Raw genomic sequence first — 24,080 nt, forward strand, 5'->3', positions numbered from 1 at the left:
TGCATACCTGGTTAGTCTTGGGGTGAACACTAGGAAGTCCAGTCTTTGTTTTTTGAGACAGAGTCTTGCCCTGTTGCCCAGGCTGGAGCGCAACAGCGCAACCTCGGCTCATTGCAACCTCCACCTCCCAGGTTCAAGCGATTCTCCTGCCTCAGCCTCCATAGTAGCTGGGACTACAAGCAGGCACGACCACATCTGACTACTTTTTGTATTTTTAGTAGAGACGGGGTTTCAGCATGTTGGCCAGGCTGGTCTTGGACTCCTGACCTCGAGTGATCTGCCCGCCTCGGTCTCCCAAAATGCTGAGATTACAGGCATGAGCCACCGTGTCCAGCTAGAAAGTCCTGTCTTTTACCAGTGGCCCCCCCGGCCCCACCCCTGACTCTCCTCAGAGTACTGGCATGTTTCACAAAGTGGGAGGGTGGACAGTTGTGGAAAATATGTGAGCTGACAGCAAGGGAAAAGAGGAAATGTCTGATTTGGACCCCAAATCTCCTCTAGGAACCCAGTCGCCACCGACCTCGCCATTTCCTCAGAGGCGGCAGGTGCTCCTGGAGACCGCTAGGTGTCGCTGTGAACCTGTGCGAGCGCGGCCTCACCCTGCGGGCGCACATCAGCGCGGTCTGTTTTCAATCAACGCCTTGTCAGTTTTTCTCCCCAAGGCCCCAGGAGTGTGCTAGGAATTTTTATTTCTTGAGAAATACTGTGATTGAGCTGCCCTTTGTTGGCCCTGCTCGAGAGAACGAAGGTTGTGCTTGCTTCTGCCAGCCCCCTCAGACAGGGGAGTCCCCTGGAAGTGTCTTCAGGCCACCAGCCTCTGCCTCCCCACCTCCCATTCTTCCTCTTCTTTCTCCTTCGTATCTTTCTCTCTGTGTCCAGTAACACTGACCGGGAGAGGGAAAAAGGTCGTCATCCCAGAGGCCTCCTTCAACCCTTCTGAATTTCACTGGCGTCTAAATAAACTAGCTTGCAAATCCTGTCCTTGTCCTCCCCTTCTGACGCTACTGCCAGCCTTGCCCCTTTCTTTCAAAGCATCCACAAGATTGAGGCAGTGTTGCAGTGGGAGCAACAAGAAGCTCAGCTATCTTTTTAATTTCCTTTTTTTTTAACACAGGGTTTTACTCTGTTGCCCAGGCTGGAGTGCAATGGCACGCTCACAGCTTCCTGCAGCCTTGACCTCCTGGGCTCAAGCAGTCCTCCCACAGCAGATGCCCTAGTAGCTGAGTCTACAGCCCTGAGTCACCACACACCGCCAATTTGTGTAATTTTGGTAGAGCTGGGGTTTTGCCATGTTGGCCAGGCTGGTCTCAAACTCCTGGACTCAAGTGATCTGCCTGCCTTGGCCTCCCAAAGTGCTGGGTTGACAGGCATAAGCCACTGCACCTGGCCAAGGCTCAGCTAATCTTACTAGGTTTGTCAGACTCTACTCTAGGCACACAGGGGCTTAAAAGTAGAATCTGCTTTCAGATCCTACCTCCCTCTGCCACTTACTAGTTGTGAGACCTTTGGCAGGTCACACACCCTTTCTGAGCCTCAATTCTTCATAGGTAAACTAAATTTACACACATAAATTCTATATTAAGTAGAATTATAAATGTGAAGACCCCACATGATCTGGCTTGTAGCAAGCACTCCATAAATGCAAAGTGATTTCCTTATGACTACCGGGACACTTACACAGACACATATACACGCACTCAACCAAAGACAGAATTTGGGACCTTTACTCTCCCGAGCATGTAGCAAGATGGTATGCCGAGGAAACAAAATTCAGGGGTGTGTATCCAGAGATGCCAAGAACCCCCGCCATGGATTCCAACCCTCTCTGTGTATGTCAACAATGATGGACCTGTTTTGAGCCCAGCTGGGTGCTGTCTTGGTCAGTGGCCATAGCTTGCTTGGCAAAATGCCAGGATAGCTGTCCTGGGCTCTTTGGGAAAAGGCCACTTGTGGGTGGAGCAGCTGCTCACTCCCTCCTCCAGAAGGCTTGGTGCTGCTGCACTCCCTGGTTTCCAGTTACCACATGACTACTGTGGATTTTTGGGGTGGCCACAGGGTGGACTCATGGCCTTGGGTGCCCTGTGGCTGCTCTCTGCAGGCACTGAGGTCATATACCCTGGAAAACTTGGGGGAGGGTGGAGAGAAGGGAGAGCCAGTCTTTCACCAGGGGCTTTCTGGCCCATTCACTGGACGCTAAATGGCAAAGAGGGGCCACGCCCCTGCTGGCCAACATAGGTCACTGCAGCCCCTCTGTCTTTGGGAAGAGGCTGTTTCTGAGTAATCAGGATCTCTGCTTGGAAGGTACTTGAATACTCACAGCCAGGATGAGGCTGCTTTTGTTGAGCAGCAGATACATAGGGGGTGTGTGAAGAACAGAGAAAAGAATAAACATTGCCTCTTGCATCGCACATAGTAGTGTGCGAGGCTTGGCAGGGGTGCAGGAGGAAACAGCTGTTTCAGACCCCTAACTCAAGCCTCAAAGGACAGGACATGCTCAAAGTGTGTTGCTCCTGCAGAAGCTGGTGTTAACTCTGAACCTGTGAAGACTTCTGCAGCCATGAGCAGCCTTAAGCTTTCAGGGTAGGCCGGGTGCAGTAGCTCATGCCTGTAATCCCAGCACTTTGGGAGGCTGAGGCGGGTGGATCACAAGGTCAGGAGTTCAAGACCAGTGTGGCCAAGATGGTGAAATCCCATCTCTACTAAAAATACAAAAATTAGCCGGATGTGGTGGCCTGTGCCTGTAATTCCAGCTACTTGGGAGGGTGAGGCAGAGAATTGCTTGAACCTGGGATGTGGAGGTTGCAGTGAGCCAAGATCATGCCACTGCACTCCAGCCTGGGCAACAGAGTGAGACTCCATCACACACAAACACACACACACACACACACACACAATCTCAGGGTAGAGAGCTGTTCAGCCAGAGGATCTATCTGGGGGTCCAGTCACCTGACCCCTCTTCCCATCAGAACACAAATCAAAGGCCATCACTAAGTCCTTCCTGCCTAGGATCAGAGGAGACACACTCAGTTGCTGTCCTGGCTCTGTGACCTCTGGACAAATCTCCTAATCTCTCCAACCTTCAGCTTTCTCATCTATAAATGGATATGATTCTCAAGATGCAGACCATTCTCAGAAGCGTGCCATGAGAATAGAGATGGTGCAGGTGGAGTGCCCACTTGTGGTAGGCACGCACTGCAATCCTGAGGTTTCCAGAAACCTATCTGCAGGCTGCTAAGGCGCAGCGGGAGCTGTTGCTGCTAACCGCGGTGAGGTCTGCCAGCATTCCAGACCAGACTCCTCAAACCAAAGCAGACGGGAGCTGGGAAGGGCTGAATGTCCCACACTGCAACCTGGGCTAAGGGTGCCTCACTTGTCTGTTTGAAAAGCATATCAAACCCTTAAGCATTGCCAGTGGGAATGTACAATGGTGCAGCCATGGTGCAAAGCAGTCTGGCAATTTGTCAACAATATAAATATAGAGTTACCACATCACCCAGTAATTCCATTCCCAGGTATATACCTAGGAAAGAAGAACAAATGTCCACGGAAGAACTTGTATGCAAGTGCTCATTGCAGCATTATTTATAGTAGCCAGAAGATGGAAACAACCCAAATATCCATCAACTGATGAATGGATAAATAAAATATGGTATATCCATGCAACAGGTGATTATTCAGCCATAAAAATGAATGAATGCACCTACAATGTGGATAAATCTTGAAAATGTTATGCTAAGTGAAGCCAGACACAAAAGGACAAACATTGTGTGATTCCATTTGCATGAAATGCCCAGTATAGGCAAATCCATCTAGAGAGAAAGCAGTTTAGCGGTGCCAGTGCCTGGGGACGGGGAATGACTGTTAATGGGCGTGAAGTTTATTTTGGGGATGATGAAAATGTTTTGGAATTACATAGTGGTGACGGTTGCACAACTCCGCGAATATCTAAAAACCACTGAATTCTATGGCATGTGAGTTAAATCACAATGAATCTGTTATTTTAAAAAAGGACCCTTAGCCTGCCAGCTGGAGTGTGCTCTGACCGTGGACCAGTAAACGAGGTGGGCTGTGCGGGGAGTGCAACTCTTGTGAGCCTTGCCTATAAATCAGATTAAGCAGCTTCCCTCCCTCAGCTGTGCAGGGTTCGGAAGGGGCTGCAGTAGCCACAGGCTGTCTCTGAAAACCACCACTATGATGAAAGGGCTGCTGAGGGCGCTGTGGCCCAGGGTGTGAGCAGCACAAGGCCAGCCTCACCTGGATAGCCCAGCTTGCAGCCACCTGGGAAGAATCAGAGCTCAGGAGCACGCCCTGCCTCGGTCTCAACATTGATGGGGATCAGGTTTTCCAAACCAGGCATCAGAACTGATTGTATGGTTTGTACTCATGGGGACAGTGAGATACACCATTTTAAGTGGGATCTGTCTCCAAAAATGTAGGCAGGCCTGTTTCCTTGGGGTATCAGCTGGAACCTTGTCGGGAAGCGCGATGTGGCAGAAACCCTGACCAACACACCTATGTGTGCACACAGGACAGCCATCCCCCGCTGCAGACCATACATGGGGCAGTCGCACTCGGGAGAGTCGCTCAGAGTTATCTAAAATGACTGCATCTGGTCGCTTCCACTGAGGGAGGGGCTCATGCCTGCTGGGGAGCCTTGATCTGATACAGGAACAGGGCTCAGGAGAACTCAGGACTTCCTTCATACCCAGGACAATCCTTCACAAAGGTGTCACAAGGTTTCCACCATCCTCCACCGCTGCCCCGGACCCAGCCCCCACCATCTCATACCTGGATGCATCCAACAGCCACCAAACTGGTCTTTCCACCTCTATCCTTGTTCTCTCCCTTCCTTAAGTCTCTTCTCAAATCAGCAGGCGGTTGCTTTCATAACACAAGTAAGTAATGTCACTCCTCCGCTCAGCCCTCTGCCATGGCTCCCATCACTCAGAGTAAAAGCCGAAGTCCTTACAGCGGCCCACAAGGCCCTGTGTGATATGCAGACTCCTCTCCACACAGGTAGAACATTCAAGGATCCAATAAGCAAATAGGCCAGGATGCAGCTGGAACTAGAACTCTGTGGAACAGCTTATCAGCAGGCCACATTCAGCTGTAGAAACAGAATGGAGGCTGCTCAAGGGCAGGGATGGGAGCTGCTGTGTTTCCTAATGAGTCCACGCTTGGCACATGGTAGTTGCTCCATAGATATTTATTGAATGCATAGGAAGGATAAACACATGCTAAGGGCCGGGTGCGGTGGCTCACGCCTGTAATCCCAGCACTTTGGGAGGCCGAGGCGGGTGGATCACGAGGTCAAGAGATCGAGACCATCCTGGTCAACACGGTGAAACCCCGTCTCTACTAAAGATACAAAAAATTAGCTGGGCACGGTGGCGCGTGCCTGTAATCCCAGCTACTCAGGAGTCTGAGGCAGAATTGCCTGAACCCAGGAGGTGGAGGTTGCGGTGAGCCGAGATCGTGCCATTACACTCCAGCCTGGGTAATAAGAGCGAAACTCTGTCTCAAAAAAAAAAAAAAAAAAAACACACACGCTAAGTTTGGAATGAGAAACCCCAAGTTTCAATAGCAATCGTTTTCTTCAATGCTCACTCATTTTGTAGCTTAATTTTCACAGCCATTACAAAACACATTAGTAAAAAGGCAAGCAATGAGAACCCCCGCTGTGAAAGGGGGCTCTGAGGAGCCGAAATGCCATTTCCTAGTTTCTGCTTGCACCCATGCGTGCCACACAGGCTGAGTTGCAGACCCTGCTTTCTACTGAGCACGATAAAAACCTCCAATGTCACGATCTACTGGGCAGTTTCAAAGTCTTCAACAATTATGACTACTATGTGGTCTAATTCCTGAATGTATTTACCCCAATTTGATAATGAATCAGAATGAAGAAAGTAAACATTGGCTATAATCAACTCATACCTGTTTAAGGCCTTCAGAGGGAAATGGGAGAAAACTTTCACAGATCCATGATGGTCGCTGGCTTCATTTCATTCTGGTAACTTCTCTTCCCCAAACCTGATCAACACTGGGAATTGGCTGTCTGCAACCAATCAGACTGATTGCTGGCTGAGTCTTCCTTGCACCTGTGTAACTTAACCTTAGCCTCTGATTGGTTGCTTTTTGCAACCAATGTGGTTTTGCTATTTGCTACATGACCTGGAAAAGAGACCATCCACAAGCCTGCTTATTCAATCCAATTCTACAAATGTTTGTTCAGTGCTTGCTTCATATCAGATCGATTGTGGCCACCACTTCATTTCCATGAGGTGAGCGTGAAGTGGCCAAAGGGAAAGCTGTAGGGGATATTTGGACCGAGAAGGTTCTGTATCCCGGCCCTTGAGCCACTGCTCAGGCCCGCTCCACACACTGTGGAGTGTCCTTTCGTGTTCATTAAATCACTGCTTTCATCCTTTTGTTGCTGCATTCTTTCTTTGCTTTGCTGTGCATTTTGGCCAATTTTTTGGTCAAAACACCAAGAACCTGGCCAACTTGCAGTCAAGACCCTCTGCCGGTAACTCTTTGACTTGTGGATTTCCCCCAACCAAACAGCCAGATATACAAAATAAGAGGGGGCAGCAGGGGCTCTCTCCTCCCGGTGCACTCTTGCCCGATTTCTTGAGTTTCTCAGGGCCTGCCTTGCGACTAGGAAGACAGCAGTTCCTGCTCATCACCAGGGAAGACACTGAGCTCTTCAGAGAGGCCCCCAGCTTCAGGAAGTCCCTCTCTGTCCCTAACTTAAATCTCTTCTCTGGCCATTAAGCACAATTCCCTCTTGCCCTGTCATCACTGGAGAAGAAAGAACAGCTGCTCACCATTCCCCTTGGCTCACTGCAACCTCTGCCACCTGGGTTCAAGCGATTCTCCTGCCTCAGGCTCCTGAATAGCTGGGATTACAGTCACCTACCACCACGCCCAGCTAATTTTTATATTTTTAATAGAGACGGGGTTTCCCCATGTTGGGCAGGCTGCTCTTGAACTCCTGACCTCAGGTGATCCCCCTGACTCAGCCACCCGAAGTGTTGGGATTACGGGCCTAAGCCACCTAGCCAGGCCCTTTTAATCATTCTTAATGGGCTTCTAAACAGTAAGTCCCCCTTCAGCCTTCTCAAAGCCTCATTTTACTTGCATTGAAGCTGAGAGCTTCTGAGGAAAGCATTTGACTCCAGGCCCCACAGATTTGCAATGTCTTAAATAGGCAATCAGCCACTTCACTCGCTTTAACCTGCATAAACGAGCAGTTCTGCCATCTCTCGCAAAGTTTAAATCCATTCAAGGGAGTTCCCTGGCAACCAGCCCTTATTAATAAATCAAGCCCAATCTAGGCCAGGACAGGGCATTTTGCAAATGCTTCTTTTGCTTGAGAAGGGACACTGGCTCTAAGCACACAGTAAACAAGCTGCTTCTCTCTCTGAAGCTCTGTGCTGGATGGATCCCATCTGTCTCCCACAGGCCCTTGGGGGCCTGGTAGGCTCTCACCTGACTCCCCGCAATTGGGAAGGGAGTGCTGCCCTAATGAGCTCTCACCTGGACCTTTCTTGGGGTTACTGGACTAGGGTGGCAGCAGCTGGGCAGCAGGGCATACAGCTCAAGTAAGGCTTGCTCAGGCTCTGCTAGGCACACGTTGGAAAGTTTCACTCCCTATTCCACCATAAGACCATTTATTCCCAGTTTATTGCTCATGCCTGCAGGTGGAAGTCTGAGTTGTGTGTCTAGACGGAGCTTCCAGTATGTCCCACTCAGAGTCCTGAGGTTCCTTCCAGTCACAGGAAAGGGAAGGAGCAAGGCGGGTCAGTTGTAAGGCTGGTGGTGCTTCAGCTTTGAGGAAAAAGTGATTTCACTTCAATAGTAATTCTAACTAGAATGGATAAAATTGAAAGGACTGACAATCCCAAGTGTCGGAAAGGATACGGAGCAGCTGCAATGCTCAGTGTTTGCTGCTGGAGTGGGAATCAGAGCCACCACATTGGAACTCTTTGACAGCATCCAGCAATTGCTCCAACAATCCCACTCCCAGGTATATGAGCAAAAACGTGAGTGTTTATGTTCACCAAAAGACATGTACAAGAAAGTTCATAGTGTTGTAATTCACTTTTTTTTTTTAGATGGAGTCTTGCTCTGTCACCCAGTCTAGAGTGCAGTGGCATGATCTCAACTCACTGCAACCTCCGCCTCTTGGGTTCAAGCAATTCTCCCTGCCTCAGCCTCCCAAGTAGCTAGGATTATAGGTGCCCACCATCATACCCAGCTAACTTTTGTATTTTTTAGTAGAGAGGCGGTTTTGCCATATAGGCCAGGCTGGTCTTGAACTTCTGACCTCAGGTGATCCACCCACCTTGGCTCCCAAAGTGCTGGGAATACAGGTGTGAGCCACCATGCCTGGCCTTTAGTTCACTTTTAAGTTCATTTTTTAAAAGTAAAACATTTGAAGCAGCTGCCACCCAAGTGTAGAATGGATGAATAGATTGTGACATAATCATAGAATGAAATCAGACACAGCAACTGAAGTACTGTTAGAGAGAACAACACGGATGAATCTCACATGCAGGAGGCTGACCCAGACACACAAGAGCACATTCTGTGTGATTCTACTTATATGAAATTCAAAAAAGGCAAAACTAATCTCTGATAATAAAGATCGGAATAGTGGCTGCCTCTGGGAGAAGTGCTGAACAGATCTAATGTGTTCAATCATCTAGTTGAACACATTAGATCTGTGCACTTTGACTATAAGTTATACAGTAACACAATAAAAAAGAAAAGAAGGGGCCTACTGTGTTTTCTTTTTCCCAGATGACCAACTCTTATTCATCTGGTTTTTTTTCACTATTCTGCTTCCTTAGCAGAAGATTTGAGGTGACTTACAAAGGTGTATGGTATATTTATGAGGGAAGAAATCTGGGTGATGTTAAAATGAGGGCAGGAAAATAAGTTGGAAACCAGATGTGAGGATAATCTTCACTATTTATGTCAGGACGTCCTGTGAACTTCCTATGGTGAACCGAACAGAGCTTCCTAGCAGTCAGTGCAAAGAAGAAACACAACAATTCCACACCCCAAAGTTAACAGTCCTGCTGATCAGAAGCACAGGTAGTTTTGAGATCTGATAGAAACTTTTCCTGTATCATTTCAGAACAGGCAACTATGTGATCAAACCCCTTTCTATTTGTTTAAAACTTTGTCAAACATCCCAGGCTTGACCCTGGACATCTGAATCCCCTCAGCCCACATGTTCTCACCTATGCCATGCCCACACTGTCCCCGTAGAATTTAGGGTGAGGCAGCACCCCAGTGACTGACAGGCTCCTCCCTAGACCCCGTTTACTTTCTTGTGTGTGGTTTGGGGGAAGCACTGTTCATGAAGGCTGGGTTTCTGTTCTTTGGGGTGCCTGGCTTGCCACTCTTGTTTCTGGAACCCAGACTGGCATCCTCAGCCCGTGCGTTGCTACTCAGTTCATCTTCTTCCCGGCTGGCACTTCTCAGTGGCCTCATCCCTTCCCCAGCAGCAACTCTGCGTGGGGCAGCTCCCTGGGGGCCGGACTCTTTCCTTTTTGGCATTTGGGTTAGTGGATCTTTCCACTTTCTGGCTCCAGTTTTTGAATTGAATTCATATATTTTCCCAGTCACTAGTGAAGAAAAAAAAATACAACAATCACATAAACCAGAAAATTCCAATGACTGTCTCTTCCCCGACTTCTACCCTGCTCTGTTCCGACTCCCGAGGGAAGATGAAGCATACTAGAAGATGTAAATCACTGACACAGACAGCAGGCGGCTGAATAGCACCGCAGTCTTCACCAGCCTGCCCTTGCCACAAGCCGTGCTGCCCCGACCACACAGGTAGCAAACAGCAAACCTCTCTGGATAGAAAGGTTTAGGAGTGTCTCAAGGACATCTCAACTGCAGGATGAGAAGGCCATGGAAATCTTGAACTCCATGCAAGCTTCGGATAAATCAGGTTCAGTTTCTAATGGAATTACCCATTACTTTCTGATTTATTTTGTTTGTTTTAAAAGACCCCTGAATTCCTGCTACAAAAAGGAATTCATCAAGTGAGAAGGGAAAGGCTGATTTTTATTTACGTTAGGTTAGCAGCCATTTGTAGACACACACACACAAATCTGGCCCCACTTGAGATGATGCAAGGAAGCCATTTTTACTGTGGCAGAGCCAGCAGACACTAATTGATTTAGGCCAGTTGGTTCATGTCTTTCATTTTTTTTTTTTCTGTCTCAACTACACAAAAACACAAAAATCCTCCCCAGCCTTTTGCTCAGGAAGATCAGGTTTAAGGCAAGCCCTTGGTCCTTGCCATTCCCATACAGCATGAGTGGCCTCTCAGCTCAGGATCCCACCAGCACTTAAGCTAATGTGGGCACATTATGGTAACAAGCACCTAATAATAGAGGGAAATTTAATTCCAGCAGCAGCAGCGGCGGCGGCAGACTTACTGGAGAGGAGCCATCCTCCTTAGGAGGAGGACCGGTGCCGTTTGCATGTGAGGGTGGCAGGAAGCCAACACACTTGCCTCCTGAATCTGGTTTCCTTCCCTTTATTCACGTCTATAATTGAGCCTTTGTAAGCAGAGGGATGAGTGTAAAGGAGCTAAATTTGGAGCTGATTTCAGGGGCTGATGAGAGCTCCGGAGGCCTGCTCTGCCTTATGCTCGTGTTGCCGACCAAGAAGAAACGATTGGCCCTGATCTAGGGAAAAAAGAAGCCACACTTGCCATTTCTCTGTATCTTCCACTACTAATAAAACGCTATTAGAAGCATGCAGGAAGAATGTGGATGGAAGGGGGTGCAGTGAGAACCAAAGAGCAGGAAAAAATGTAGATTCCTGGATTCACCAGTTCCCTCAACTGGTTCGGAATTTAGGAAGGGAGGCGAGAAAGAGGCACGGCCCTTGAATGTGAGCCTTTCGGTGGAGGCCCACTAAGGCCCCACGTAAGCATGACCTGTACTTGAGTGGCTGCAAGCCAGCTGGGTTCACAGCTGATCTCATGTTGTATTTAGCCTAGAAGGTCAGCACTGGAAAGACAACATAGCCAAACAGATTGACAAAATGAGTTAAAAGCAGGATGGATAAGGGCCTCCATGCTTCTACCAGTCTGGAATATGAAAAGCATTCTTACGGTGGTATTGCCTCTTAATTACCTGGATCTGTGGCTTCTCCATCAAAGACAGTGTTCATCTGGATAGTTTCCTAAGAAGAAGACAGAGACGGCATGGAATGAAACCCTACATTCCTTCCACCTGGCAAGGCCGCGCATCCTCACAACCCACGTGTCTTACCCAAAGCCTTCTTGACTTCTATGTCTTTCTTGGTTTTTTTTGAGTTGGAGTTTCATTCTTGTTGCCCAGGCTGGAGTGCAATGGCGCAATCTCAGCTCACGGCAACCTCCACCTCCCAGGTTCAAGCGATTCTCCTGCCTCAGCTTCCCAAGTAGCTGAGATTACAGGCACCTGCCACCATGCCCAGCTATTTTTTTATTTTTAGCAGAGACAGGGTTTCGCCATGTTGGCCAGGCTGGTCTCAAACTCCTGGCCTCAAGGGATCCACCTGTCTCGGCCTCCCAAAGTGCTAGGATTACAGGTGTGAGCCACCGCCCCGGCCAGTTCTATGTCTTTAATAGGCACTGTGCTACATGCTGAAGACACAGCAGTGAACAAGGCAGGCATGGCTACTGCCTGTACGAAGCTTGCCAACTACAAACGGGTGCTGTGATGCAGAGTGATAAGACTATGAAGGGGAGACATAGGGTGTAACGGGGCACAGGGAGGGTAGAGGGGACATTTAAACCAAACTTGGGGGTTAAGGAAGCATCCTGAGTAAATCAAATCTGAGCATAGAAGGAAGAGTGAAAATGCCACACAGCACAGCTAAGACCTACATTGTGTCAGTGGATCACTGTTGTGTAGTGTCAAGGTGGACACAGGTGAGCTCCTAGGTGTCCATACCTCTGGCCCTGGCACTCGGGCCCTCCCCTGTGGCCTCCCGTTGCCTAGGCCAATGCAGTGTCACATCTGGGCCTCATCTAAGTCCTGTGCTCCGTGTCTTTTCTCTTCCCTGATCTGTCCCCAGTGCCACCCTCCAGATCTGTGTAAGGCACCTGTCCCTTGTCCCCATAGAAATACCCGCTTCCTTCACATACTGCCCTCTAGAGGTGCCAAAGTCAGAGTCGTTAGCACAGTAACAAGGATTGTGTTTGGAGTTTAGCAAGCTTTCTAATCCCCAGTTTTTATCACTTAAAGGATCCTCGGGCCAGGTGAGGTGGCTCACGCCTGTAATCCCAGCACTTTGGGAGGCCAAGGTGGGTGGATCACCTGAGGTCAGGAGTTGGAGACCAGCCTGACCAATGTGGTGAAACCCCATCTCTACTAAAAATACAAAAGTAGCTGGGCATAGTGGTGCATGCCTATAATCCCAGCTACTTGGGAGGCTGAGGCAGGAGAATCGCTTGAACCCCAGAGGTGGAGGTTGCAGTGAGCCGAGATTGTGCCATTGCACTCCAGCCTTGTCTACAACAGTGAAACTCTGTCTCAAAAAAAAAAGAGAGAGAGCGAGGTGGAGGAGAGACAACTTTTCAGCTACCCTGTAACATTTTGCATTTGTGTGACACTTAATTTTCAAACTATTTCTCCATCTGTTATCTTAGGCAGGTGTCCTCACCCCCATTTTACAGGTGAGGAATCTAAAGCTCAGAGAGGCCAAGGAAGGTGATAAGGCTAAGTGGCCAGAGTCAACCCAGGACCAGGCAGGGCCCTTTCTCTGTCACTTTTCTGCAAGGTGGTGGAAGAGCAAAGAAAATTTAAATCAGCCAGGCACAGTGGCTCATGCCTGTAATCCTAGTACTTTGGGAGGCTGAGGTGGCTGGATCACTTGAGGTCGGGAGTTCAAGACCAGCTAGGCCAACATGGTGAAAGCCCATCTCTACTAATAATACAAAAAATTAGCTGGGAGTAGTGGCACATGCCTGTAACCCCAGACACTTGGGAGGGTAAGGCATGAGAATCACTTGAACCTGGGAGACAGAGGTAGTAGTGAGCTGAGATTGTGCCACTGCACTCCAGCCTGAGCGACAGAGTAAAACTGTGTCTCAAAAAAAAAAAGAAAATATTTAAATCTCATTGGAGACTGAAGCACTAGTTTTGGTCTTTAAGCTTCATTCCCCCAACTCACTCTCCTAGAGAGCTGGTATAGATAATAAATACCACTACTCAATATTTATGAAATCCAGTTCTTCTGCAAATATATCAGCAGGCATGTTCAGTGGAGGGAACAAATTCTATCAGGCGCTCGTCACACAGCAATCTGTTCCAGCGGCCAAACGCAAGCACCTCCCTGAATGATAAACATGACCACGAGGCTGTGGCAGGCCTGCCTTCTGGGGAGATGGGAGTCCCATCCCTCAGCGTCTATGCCAGGTGCCCGTCGCTGTCCATACTCACCACCACCACCTCTCTCTTTGCATTCTTCATTTCTGCAGAGAACAGAACAGGCAGAAGTTAAGCTTCTTGGGCATTAAATCGACCTCAAAATTCTACCCCAACAATGGTATTTCCCTAAATAGGCTTTGATCTCAGTCTTGCAGACACAGCAAAGAATTGTTCTGTCTGTAGATGTGTTTGTTGACAGCTTTCCATCTTCTCAGAAACAAATACATATACTTATGTATGCACACGCACAATAATACACACACGATTTAATATGTTTTACTCTTTTTCTAGCTTATTATCAGTGGACCTAGGAAACTCGCTTTTAAATGGCTTTTGAGATAAGAAAGAAAGATTACATTGGATATCTCTGTTCATAAGGCAAAGATTTTGTGCATTCATTCCCCATGCCCTTTAAATTTTATTTTATTTTATTTTATTTTGAGACAAGGTCTCACTCTTGTTGCCCAGGCTGGAGTACGGTGGCACAATCACAATTTGCTGCAGGCTTGACCTCCCAAGCTCAACTGACCCCCTCAGCTACCTCCCCAGTATCTAAGACTACAGGCATACACTACCACATCCAGCTAATTTTTTTTTTTGAGATGGAGTTTGGTTCTTATTGCCCAGGCTGGAGTGCAATGGTGCAATCTCGGCTCACTGCAACCTCCACCTCCCGGGTTCAAGCCATTCTTCTGCCTCAGCCTCCTGAGTAGCTGGGATTACAGGCATGTGCGGCCACCACTGCCAGCTAATTTTGTATTTTTAGTAGAGATGGGGTTTCACCATGTTGGTTAGGCTGGTCTCGAACACCTGACCTCAGGTGATCTGCCCACCTCTGCCTCCCAAAGTGCTGGGATTACAGATGTGAGTCACTGCGCCCAGCAACCCAGCTAATTTTTAAAAAATTTTTCTACAAACAGGGTTTCACTCTGTTGTCCAGGCTGGTCTCAAACTTCTGGGTTCAAGTGATCCTCTAGCCTTGGCCTCCCAGAGTGCTGCGATTATAGGTGTTAGCCACCATGCCCAGCCCCCAGTCACTTTTAACAAGTGGAATTAGAGGCAGTTTGTGAAAATCTCACAAAATCATCTCTTTCAATATGATCAATAGCCATTATAATCAAATTTCTAATCTTGTTTAGACATGCCTTAAGCATGTCAGACACATGCCTGTGGAGTGTTTAAAGCAGGCGTTTTTTTGTTTTTTGTTTTTTAAATAAAAACACTTCCCATTTCTTTGTCCTGCCTCCCCCCATACCCTGGAGTCTACTTGAGGCCAGGCCAGGACACCTTCTCAGGCCTGGAGCTGCTCAGATGGATCTTCCCAATCTACCCACTTCCCTGAAGTCGTTCAGCTCCCTCAGCCCATCTGACTGCCCCCATCTCCCCTTTCTCACTAGTCTAACCTAAATAATTTGTGGAAATGATCAAATCTGTTAGAATGGGAGAATCAAGTATTATCTATTCTTTGAAAAGAGGCCTGTGTCCAGCACAAAGCATTGGCTGTCCTCAGGACACCCGTTGTGAGCAGCAGTAAGCAGGTCCTGTCTACATTTACCACGTGGAGAGTTCCTTCTTCCTGTGCCGTGTGGTGAGGGACAGACCTAGGTGTTTAGCTGAGCTGATTGGAGAGGGCCCCAGGTAGGGCACAGGCAGGGGACCAAGGTGAGAGACCCAGGCAGGCCAGGGCCCTGTGCCCCCACCCTTCCCCTTCTCCAGCTGCATCAGACTTCTGTTTCCTCCCATCCACAGAAGATGCAGCTGAAAACACTCTAGACGTGATGCAGACTGATTCTCTGCCTAGTAGATGCCTTTTTATGTAGCACAACAGAGCAAGCAAAAAACAACAGACAAAGGAAACGGGTAGTGTACATACCTCCTTTCTTTGTCCTATGGGGGGAAGAAAAGAATGGATATTAATTCACCTGAAAGTATGCTGCACTGGTGCACAAATGACACCATGGGGTTCTTTGGGCAATTCTGCCCTTTGAGATACGGGGGTTGACTGAAAGAGTGGCCAGGGATAGGGGCCAGAAAGAAGGCTAGACCACCATCCCTGCTTCAAAGAAAGCAGCTTCATCACTTTGGACTAGGGAGGTTCTGGGAATCTGATGAGTTAAAAAGTATCACCTTATAAACTTCAGGGAGTACATTGTCTCTGATGAGAACACCTGGTGAGGACATGACTGTCCAGCAAGTCTCCCTGCCCTATCCGTTTCTCCCCAAGAGCCAGCAGAGCAGAAGGCTTGGCTCACAGCAGGGAGGTTTGAGAGCTGGCAGTTACATTTTGGTTTCCTGTCACATGAAGAGCTGCACTTGGACCCTATGACCTTTCCCATGATCACCTTGGATTCTATAGCTCTATACTCTAATTTTCTTCTTTGCTACTTAACAAAGGCCGGCTGTCATATGGTACAATTAATTTCCAGAGAGGCTGAGTCTGAATCTGGTTTTCTAGCTAGTTTTTCTTTTTTAAGTCAACCATGTTGAAAACAATATTTACAACGTAAGTTAAAAGAACCAGGTTCAAGGTGAACATTTAACATTTAGCCATAAATTACATGAGAGTGCGGTGTCTATTGGATTAGTTCCTTCAAGAACTTCTATCCAAATCCCATTACAGTACACCACCATCCTTACAAGCAATTACTCTTTTAGAGCTGTTTTTTTTTTTAAATCAATTTGTGAATAGAGTTCAAACAAAAATGCCTTCTTTAATTTCAGCAGATGCTCGAGGATTTCTTACCTTGAAGTCAAGGTTGCCAATAGCAACAAACTTAACGCAATAAATATGGCAAAATGCAATGCATATCTTTATGTTAACGCCTTGTACTTTTATAGTCTTTCATCCACAGACTTTAAATTATTTGACAGTTAATAGTTAATATTTAAAATACCTTTAGGAGGCACACATGTCTCATCACCCCCTCTTTTTGCCATTGAGAGATCCTAGAACTCAGAGGTTCCAACACCTCAAGACATTTGGGCATAGCGCTTAACTTAGAATCTAGAATCCTGAACTCACTGGGACTCATCTGTGAAGAACAAGGAAACAGACTGGGTAGTGTACTAAGCATTCACCCTCTATCAGGAACGCAGCTAAGTGCTTTGTTTGCATTTGCTCATTTAGTTGATTAAGTTTATAAATAAGAAAATTCAAGCTCACAGAGGTGGTCCCTTGCTCAAAGCCATATTCCAAGAAAATGGTAGAGCTAAGACTTGAGCCCAGGCCTCATCTAACTCCCAGTCTCAGGCTCAGAACCATCTAAGCGGTAAGTTGTAAGAGCTGCCGAGAATCAAGAAGCCTGGCTCTGGGAGAAGTCTGTGATTCTTTGGTGCTCTCTTCACGTCGCTCTACTACCTCACTTTTAGCCAGTAAAAGACACGTCACAGATTGGCACAATAAGAGGTATGTTCGTGAGCAGGTGAAAATTGGAAAGAGAGACAACGGCCTGCATTTACAACCCTCAAGAGAGACTGAGACCCACATGCAAAGCACCAATAAGTATTTAGTCACACAAAAACCCAGCTGAGTCACTGGAGACAAAAGCCTAATTCCCGTATTGGTTTTTCGTGCTTGCTTTAATTCCATACTATCCTTTAAATATTCTACAAATAAGGGCACAGCATGTTCTATCACTATTCACAACAGGGCTTTTCTGAAGGTTTCATCCAGGGCAAGGTCATCAGAAGGTTGATGCCGCAGCCTCATTGAGAGCCCATCTCAGACAGAGTAGGTTGCCAGGGAAAGCCTACAGGATGGTTTCCTGGCCTAGCAGGTGACAAAGAGGGTGCACCAGGACTGCGGGGAGCTGGAATCCCTTCCCCCATAGCTCCTTTTCCTGCCTTCACTCCAGGCAACCTGCCTAGGAGAGAAATCCTGATTCTCCATTTTTCCTTCTCCAGACATCACCAGAAACCGTGTCCTAAAGGAGGTGGGGAAGAGGACCCAGCCCACTGGCAACTTACAGAGCGTTCTTGTTCTTCCCAGTCTTGCAGGGGCAGTGTCTGTGGATGGCTTTGGCCAACAGGATGACCAGGGACACCAGGAGACCCAGAAGCAATATGGAGCCCAAAGTGACGACAAAAGGCACGTACCATGCGGACGGAGAGTAAACGTTTTTCCTCAGGACCCGGTAGGTGACCCTGGGCTTGAACAACAGAGAGCAGGGAGGGTGAGTGGAGGGTGGTGGCGATTTTGCCATTCAGCACTCCCTCTCGCTGAGTGTTTACTCCGCTCGTTGTTCTTGCTCTATAAATTGGACATCTGTGTGCTCTCAGTTCTTGCTGCTTCAACACATCACCTTATTTATAGGCTTTGCAGACGTCCATTAGATCAAATGCAGAAATTTTAGGGAACTGAAAAGCAACTCCAGGCCTAATTTTATTCTCTGTCTTCCCCTTCCCCAAAACTAAAAAAAGTCCATTGGCTTTTTTTTCTGCCATATTGGGCATAACCCAGGGACGAATATAGCCATTGTCTCTCACCAAGAAGGCATAAGCCACTTAAGTCTTTTTTTTTTTTTAACACCTTGTAGGCTTTTCAGGGTTTTCTCAACTACAAGCTGCCACTGCCAGAGGAGTGAGCTGACAGCACAGTGAAGCCTCAAGTTCAGCATCTGTTTCCTAGAGCTGGAGACAGATACCAAACAAGTTACAGAGGTTTCAGGATTGGAGATGTCACCATCAGGTCATGCTATGAGCCCAAGAAAGGTAGGAACTCTTCACTGAGGGGAGCCTACCAGCTCCTCCCACAAGGAAAGTCCTTAGGGTTGCCGGATGCCTCCATTCACTGGGGTTCTATTGACTTGAGCACAGGAGACAGAAGCATGAACCAGCTCCTGGAATAAACTCTGAGAAGAAGCTGGCCACCTCCATAGGGGGTTCTCTAAGGTTCTGATTACCTTCCTTCTGGCATGCTGCAGGTATGAGGGGTGCAGCTTCTATTAGGAGGAGGAGGAGGAGGAAGAAGAAAGTGGGCAGATGAGTCAGCAAGCCAGTTCCTCCAGGGAGCAGGGGAGATAATCCTGTTGTCAGATTCCAGGCTCTCCCTTCCCGATTCTGTGATAGCACCTGGTCATTTTCTTCCCACGCTTTCCCACAGTCTGTGTTTACTTTGTCAGTTTGAATACTTGTTTGTAATCTATCTTCCCCTCCAGATCAGTGGCTCTCAGACTTTAACGCACATCAAAATTCCCTGAAAGGCTGATTAAAAACACAGCTCACTGGGTCCCACCTCCAGAGTTTCTGACCCGTTAGGTTAGGGGATAAAGTTGGGGATTCCAGGTTCCAGCATCCTCCCCTGGAGGTCATGGTGATGACCATGGTTGGGTGATCTATAACTTTAATAATCTAGGGTGGGCCTGAGAATTTGCATTTCCCACCAGTTTCCAGGTGGTGCTGATTCTGCTGGTCGAGGGACGGCACTTGGAGAACCATTGGCCTATACCATCATCTTCCTGAGAGCAGGGATCATTTTTGACTTGTCTGCTAAAGTGACTGGCACACTATAGACATTAAATCGATATTTGCAGATTGGATGAATTGTTTTTGGAGTGGAGGTGGGGTGTAGGGCACAGATTGGCACGTGAGACTCTTCAAAAGATGTGGAAAAGAGCACCCAGCAGCAAGTAATCTAATTTCATGGACATAGACTTGCAAAGACTCATCTGAACAAGCAGAGAGGAGTTGTGAAAGTAGCAACTGGCAGCATGCCCATGAGAATCAGCTCCTGTGCCACAAGCCACATAGATCTCTCACAGGTCTCTGCACAAACACACACACACTCTTCTGTACCAGAACAGGAAAAGTGAGTGGTTTTATGAGTCTGAGGTCTCACCAGATTTTTGCCACCCTGTAGCTACTCCCGCCCAGCCCATGGCTGCCATTTCGGCAACATCGTAATACCTTAACCCTTTTCAGTCCACCCCACGTATCTCCAAGGGGGAAAGAAGTCCGTCAATGTGACTCACAAGGGAACATGGCTGGGGATTCCAGGCCCTAAGCCCTTACCCTGGGGGTTGTGGTGATGACCGTCGTTGGGTGCGGAATGACTTTAATACTCAGTGTCACCGTTCCTGTCTCAACGAGAGCCTCGGCTTTCTTCCTGCCGGACAGCAAGTTGTCATCAGTTACGTAGACAAGTAGCTTGTAGTCCCAGATCTTATCAAGCCCACCAGCATAGTCAAAGCGAGACGTAAGCAGCAGGCGGGTGACGTTGGAACCAGCATTGGGAGAGAAGGTGAAATGATTGTTGACGTTGCCTAATGAGATTTGATGCAGGGGTGTTGGTAAAAAGAAGCAAAGAGAGTAAGAAATAAAGGTTTAGAAGAAAACTGCATTCAATCATTTTCTCAAATTTCCACACCTCAGGTGTAGACTATATCTCTGATATACCAGAGCTGGATTAATTATATGCTATAGGCTTTAACTGCACCAGAGATGGCATTAGTACAAAGAAACCCTTGCTCACCACCAGCGTGGCTGCAAACGAGGCTGAGTAGAAAAGGTCAATAGGACAACACCCTTAGCCTAGTACCGTCTTGCTGAGTATTAAGCAGAGACTTTGTAACCCTGCTGCAGCCCCTTCTGATTTATCATCCAGCAATTATTTGGTAACAACATGTGTAATTCACACTTAGACAAATGAGTGGGCATCAAGAGGGTGGAATAGGTCACATCCCTAGCCATGGACCAAGTTCACTGCTTGCTTTTCACAGGACCCGGTGGGTCGCACTGGTTATGGATGTCCCTGGAGTCCCCCAAAGGAAGGTGCCTCCTGGCTTTGAAGGAATTGCAGCCCCAGGTCCTCCTGAACCCACACCATCACACCCCCAAACACACACGCAGCTCTGCTGGGGCTCATGGCTCAGCTCAGGGAGCCTGGGGCAGAGAGGCTGTCAGCCCAAGCACACGCCTGCTCATTCCTCCACTGGCTCCAGACTCATTACCGACTGAACACCAGTAAATGGAGCAGGAGATGATGCAATTTTTGTTCCCTTAGCAGCAAAATGCTCCATAAAGGCCTTAGGGCTCTCAGTATGGATTATTTCCATCTTCGGCAACTGCAGTCTCCAGGCAGTTTCTGCCCCTGGGTTTTGTGACACAGCCAGCTCGAGAGGCTTCCTACTGTTCGAGTTCCTGCTCCGCCAAGGGCACAGCAGGCAGCAGGATGGGTTTTTACTCTCACGTGGAATTGTTCTGCTTGTTTGGGTTTAAATCTCTGGCCCCAGCACTTCATTAGATGAGCTATTTTGGTCTAATTTCCATTGAGGGGTGCTCTTTTTTCCCTACAATGGTATATTTTTAAAGAGAGAAGATGAATGGAGCAGAAGAGAATTCCTGAGGACACATTTCAAAACGCACTTAATCTATTTAATCTATTATTATCCAGAGAGAGGACTGGGATTCCCTGCCCCCACTACAAGCTTTCAGGAACAGAGGTGGTCGAAAAGTTGGACTGAATTTTTTCTAATGACACTAATATGCTTCATGACTCATACTGTAGTCAGGAATTGGGGGTTGGGGTTCACCCATTTCTTGGGCCTTTGGGCAGTTACGTATGGGGGTCTGTAGGAGTGAGGAGAGAAAGGGAAACCGAGAGGAGCGCTAGGAAGCATAGGGGCCGCTAGACTCTGTATCTCTGCTTTCCTCATTCAAATACTTCCCCAGCACGCTGGGTGCAGTGATGCGCACTCATAGTCCCAGCTACCTGGGAGGCTGAGCAGGAGGATTACTTGAGCCCAGGAGTTCAGGACTAGCCTGGGCAACATAGTGAGATCCCATCTCAAAAAAATAATGTCTTCCCCACTCCCATCCCACTTTGCCCATATCAGTGTGTGAGCACAGACCCCCACCCTGGACAACTTCAGGGTCCTCAGAGACAGGGCCAGGGTCATCAACGCCGAGTGCTATACCTGCGCCAATGGAGTAACGGAAAGATCTGGGGCTGGAATCAAGGTCAGTACACGTCAGCTTGAAATTCTGAATATTTGTGCCAACTTTCAGCTCCACTGGGAGGGCCAGGAAATAAGAGTTTGGAGTACACATTGGCTTTTCATCATTTTCTTCAAGGATGTTCACAGTAACCTAGAGCAGCAAGAAGGTGGGTGGTCATTCTCAACAGCTAAACCTCGTTGCGTGCTTACTGTGTGTAGGCAGTTTTCAGGCTAAGCACTTTTCCTAGATTAGCTCATTTAAACTCACGTGAGATAGATGACATGATTATTCCCATTTTATGGATGAGAAAATTGAGGTTTAGAGAGACTAGGTAATTGACCTAAGATCACTCAGCTAGTGAATGGCAGAGCTGGGACTTGAACTCAGGTCTGTCCTACTCCAAATCCTGTTATTAAATCCTACACTGTGTGCATGTGTGTGTGCACATGTATGCATATACCTCGCCCTCCCCACACACATGCATGCGCCTGGACACATGGGCTCACTGGCAGATGATACTGAATTGTTTTTCCAGGAAGGTGCGAGTTTACGGTGACTCCATGTGCTTCCTTGCCTGCTGTCGCTTGTGAACTGGAAGTTGTATTTTTTTTTTTTTTTTGAGACAGAGTCTCACACTGTCGCACCCGGGCTGAAGTGGTGCTGTGGTGCAATCTCAGCTCACCGCAACCTCTACCTCCCGAGTAGCTGGGATTACAGGCGCCCGCCACCACACCTGGCTAATTTTTTGTATTTTTAGTAGAGATGGGGTTTCACGATGTTAGCAAGGCTGGTCTCGAATGCCTGACCTCGTGATCCAACCCGCCCTGAGCCTCCCAAACTGCTAGGATTACAGGTGTGAGCCACCGCGCCTGGCCTGTAAATGGAAGTTCTTTAACTCTGGCATACACAGAAATGGTTCTCAAGCCTGGCTCTGCTTGCTTGGGCCCACTTCAGATTAAATAGATTGGACTCTCTGGCGGATGGGGCCCAGGGCCTTCATGTATGTTCCCCAGCTGATTCCAATATGCAGCCAGGGCTAAGACCCACTGGGACAGAACAAGCAGGCCTGGTTAAACTGGGATCTCATCTGTAACCTGGGTTATTAGCACTGTACTAAGCCCTAGGGCTAACCTGCCACAAGCGGGGGCCAGCCTATTCTCTTTCATCGCTGTCTTTTATGCCTGGTGAATGGGAATATAGCCTGGGATGCCTGCCAGCACAGAATCATACAATGTCAGCCCTGAAAGGGACTTGCGTGATCATTTAGTTCACGACCCTTTTTTAAAAGCTTATGAATTTTGAGTCATATTCATGCTACCTTTGAAATTTGGGATTTCAGCTATTTCTGGGCCTGGGAATAAATTGAAATGTTCACTCTAGTTAGCTCCCAAAGTGAAGTCCATTCATTTTTCTCAAAAAAAAAAAAAAAAAAAAAACCAGCCTAACAAACACTGCAATTATCTCCAACTTTCCTTGGGTAGCAATGCCAAACCTTGCACATCATTAAAAGCATTATCCCATTAATTCAGAGCAAGCCATTGGAGGAGCCAGACTGTTCAGGCATTGGGTTATCGGGTGACTCTTCATTTAAGAGATGGAGAAATAGGGACACGGAGATAAGCATTGCTCAGACTCCCTCGGAAAATTGGGATCAAAGTTGAGAAATGAACTCAGTCTCCTGACTCTGAACCAATCTTTGTCGATGACTGCCTGCTGCTGAGAGTTCATTTTGCCTTCATGCTTTTTTACTTTACTAATGGGAAGGACCAGGGAATAGTTTGGTCTTGGTGGCTGTCATGTTGCCCTTGGATCATCCAAACCACTGACAACACAGACCTATCAGACCCTTGCAACTCGAGGTGTGGCAGGGAACCAGCAGCACTGCCCCAGTTGGAAGCACGGCAGAAAAGCAGAATCTCAGGCCCCTGACGCACTGACTCTGAGTCTGCGTATAACAAGATTCTCAGCATCAAAGGTGGGAAGCAGCTAGCAGCTCAGCAGCGTTTTAAGATCTACCCCATCATCTGCTGTGGGCGGGGGCGGGGTAGGAACACAGCAGAACCGCTCCTGGGGAGGAAACGCGTTTAACTCCAAAACCACACTCAGCTTCTGGGCAGTGCACATTTCATCGCCATCCTTCAGTGAAGGCAAAGCGGGATTTAAAGGGCCACAAGAGGAACTTTGTCCCACAAAGTGGCTTTATGGGTCCAGCAGATATTCCAATATCTAGCCACCAATTTCAGTGTTTCTTTCTGTCACCCACAAACTTAGGCCTCAAAAATATGTGGGGTTGGGCACAGTGGTTCATGCCTATAATCCTAGCACTTTGAGAGGCTGAGGCAGGTAGATTACTTGAGGTCAGGAGTTCAAGACCAGCCTGGCCAACGTGGTGAAACCTATCTCTACTAAAACTACAAAAATTAGCCGGGCGAGGTGGCGCATACTTGTAATCCCAGCTACTTGGGAGGTTGAGGCAGAAGAATTACTTAAACCCAGCCCAGGAGGTAGAAGTTGCAGTGGGCCAAGATTGCACCACCATACTCCAGCCTGGGCAACAGAGCAAGACTCTGTCAAAAAAAAAAGAAAAGAAAAGAAAAACATGGATCTTTATTTCCCAGGGCACCTTTACTTGTTTCTCGCCACATCCACAGGATGTGCCCTGGGAAGTTTCCTCACTGCTGCATCCACACTCTG

The 24,080-nt window shown here is 47.9% G+C and overlaps 1 protein-coding gene across 1 annotated transcript in view; it reads right to left on the reverse strand.

The window, feature by feature from the left end:
- Positions 1 to 5,187: 5,187 nt before the first annotated feature.
- CDHR3 (cadherin related family member 3) overlaps positions 5,188 to 24,080 on the reverse strand; it is a 122,227-nt gene continuing 103,334 nt past the window's right edge. Inside the window, exons 13-19 of the mRNA XM_012456274.2 lie at positions 21,365 to 21,536; positions 19,461 to 19,711; positions 17,418 to 17,599; positions 15,325 to 15,338; positions 13,464 to 13,495; positions 11,169 to 11,217; positions 5,188 to 9,638 (exon numbers count right to left, since the gene is read on the reverse strand). Coding sequence (XP_012311697.2) covers positions 9,334 to 9,638; positions 11,169 to 11,217; positions 13,464 to 13,495; positions 15,325 to 15,338; positions 17,418 to 17,599; positions 19,461 to 19,711; positions 21,365 to 21,536 — 1,005 coding nt within the window. The 3' untranslated portion in view covers positions 5,188 to 9,333. The remainder of the gene's footprint in view (positions 9,639 to 11,168; positions 11,218 to 13,463; positions 13,496 to 15,324; positions 15,339 to 17,417; positions 17,600 to 19,460; positions 19,712 to 21,364; positions 21,537 to 24,080) is intronic.

The sequence above is a fragment of the Aotus nancymaae genome, unplaced genomic scaffold (assembly GCF_030222135.1).
Source record: "Aotus nancymaae isolate 86718 unplaced genomic scaffold, 86718_ANA_hifiasm-v0.15.2.pri h1tg000002l, whole genome shotgun sequence".
In the NCBI taxonomy this organism is placed as follows: Eukaryota; Metazoa; Chordata; class Mammalia; order Primates; family Aotidae; genus Aotus; species Aotus nancymaae.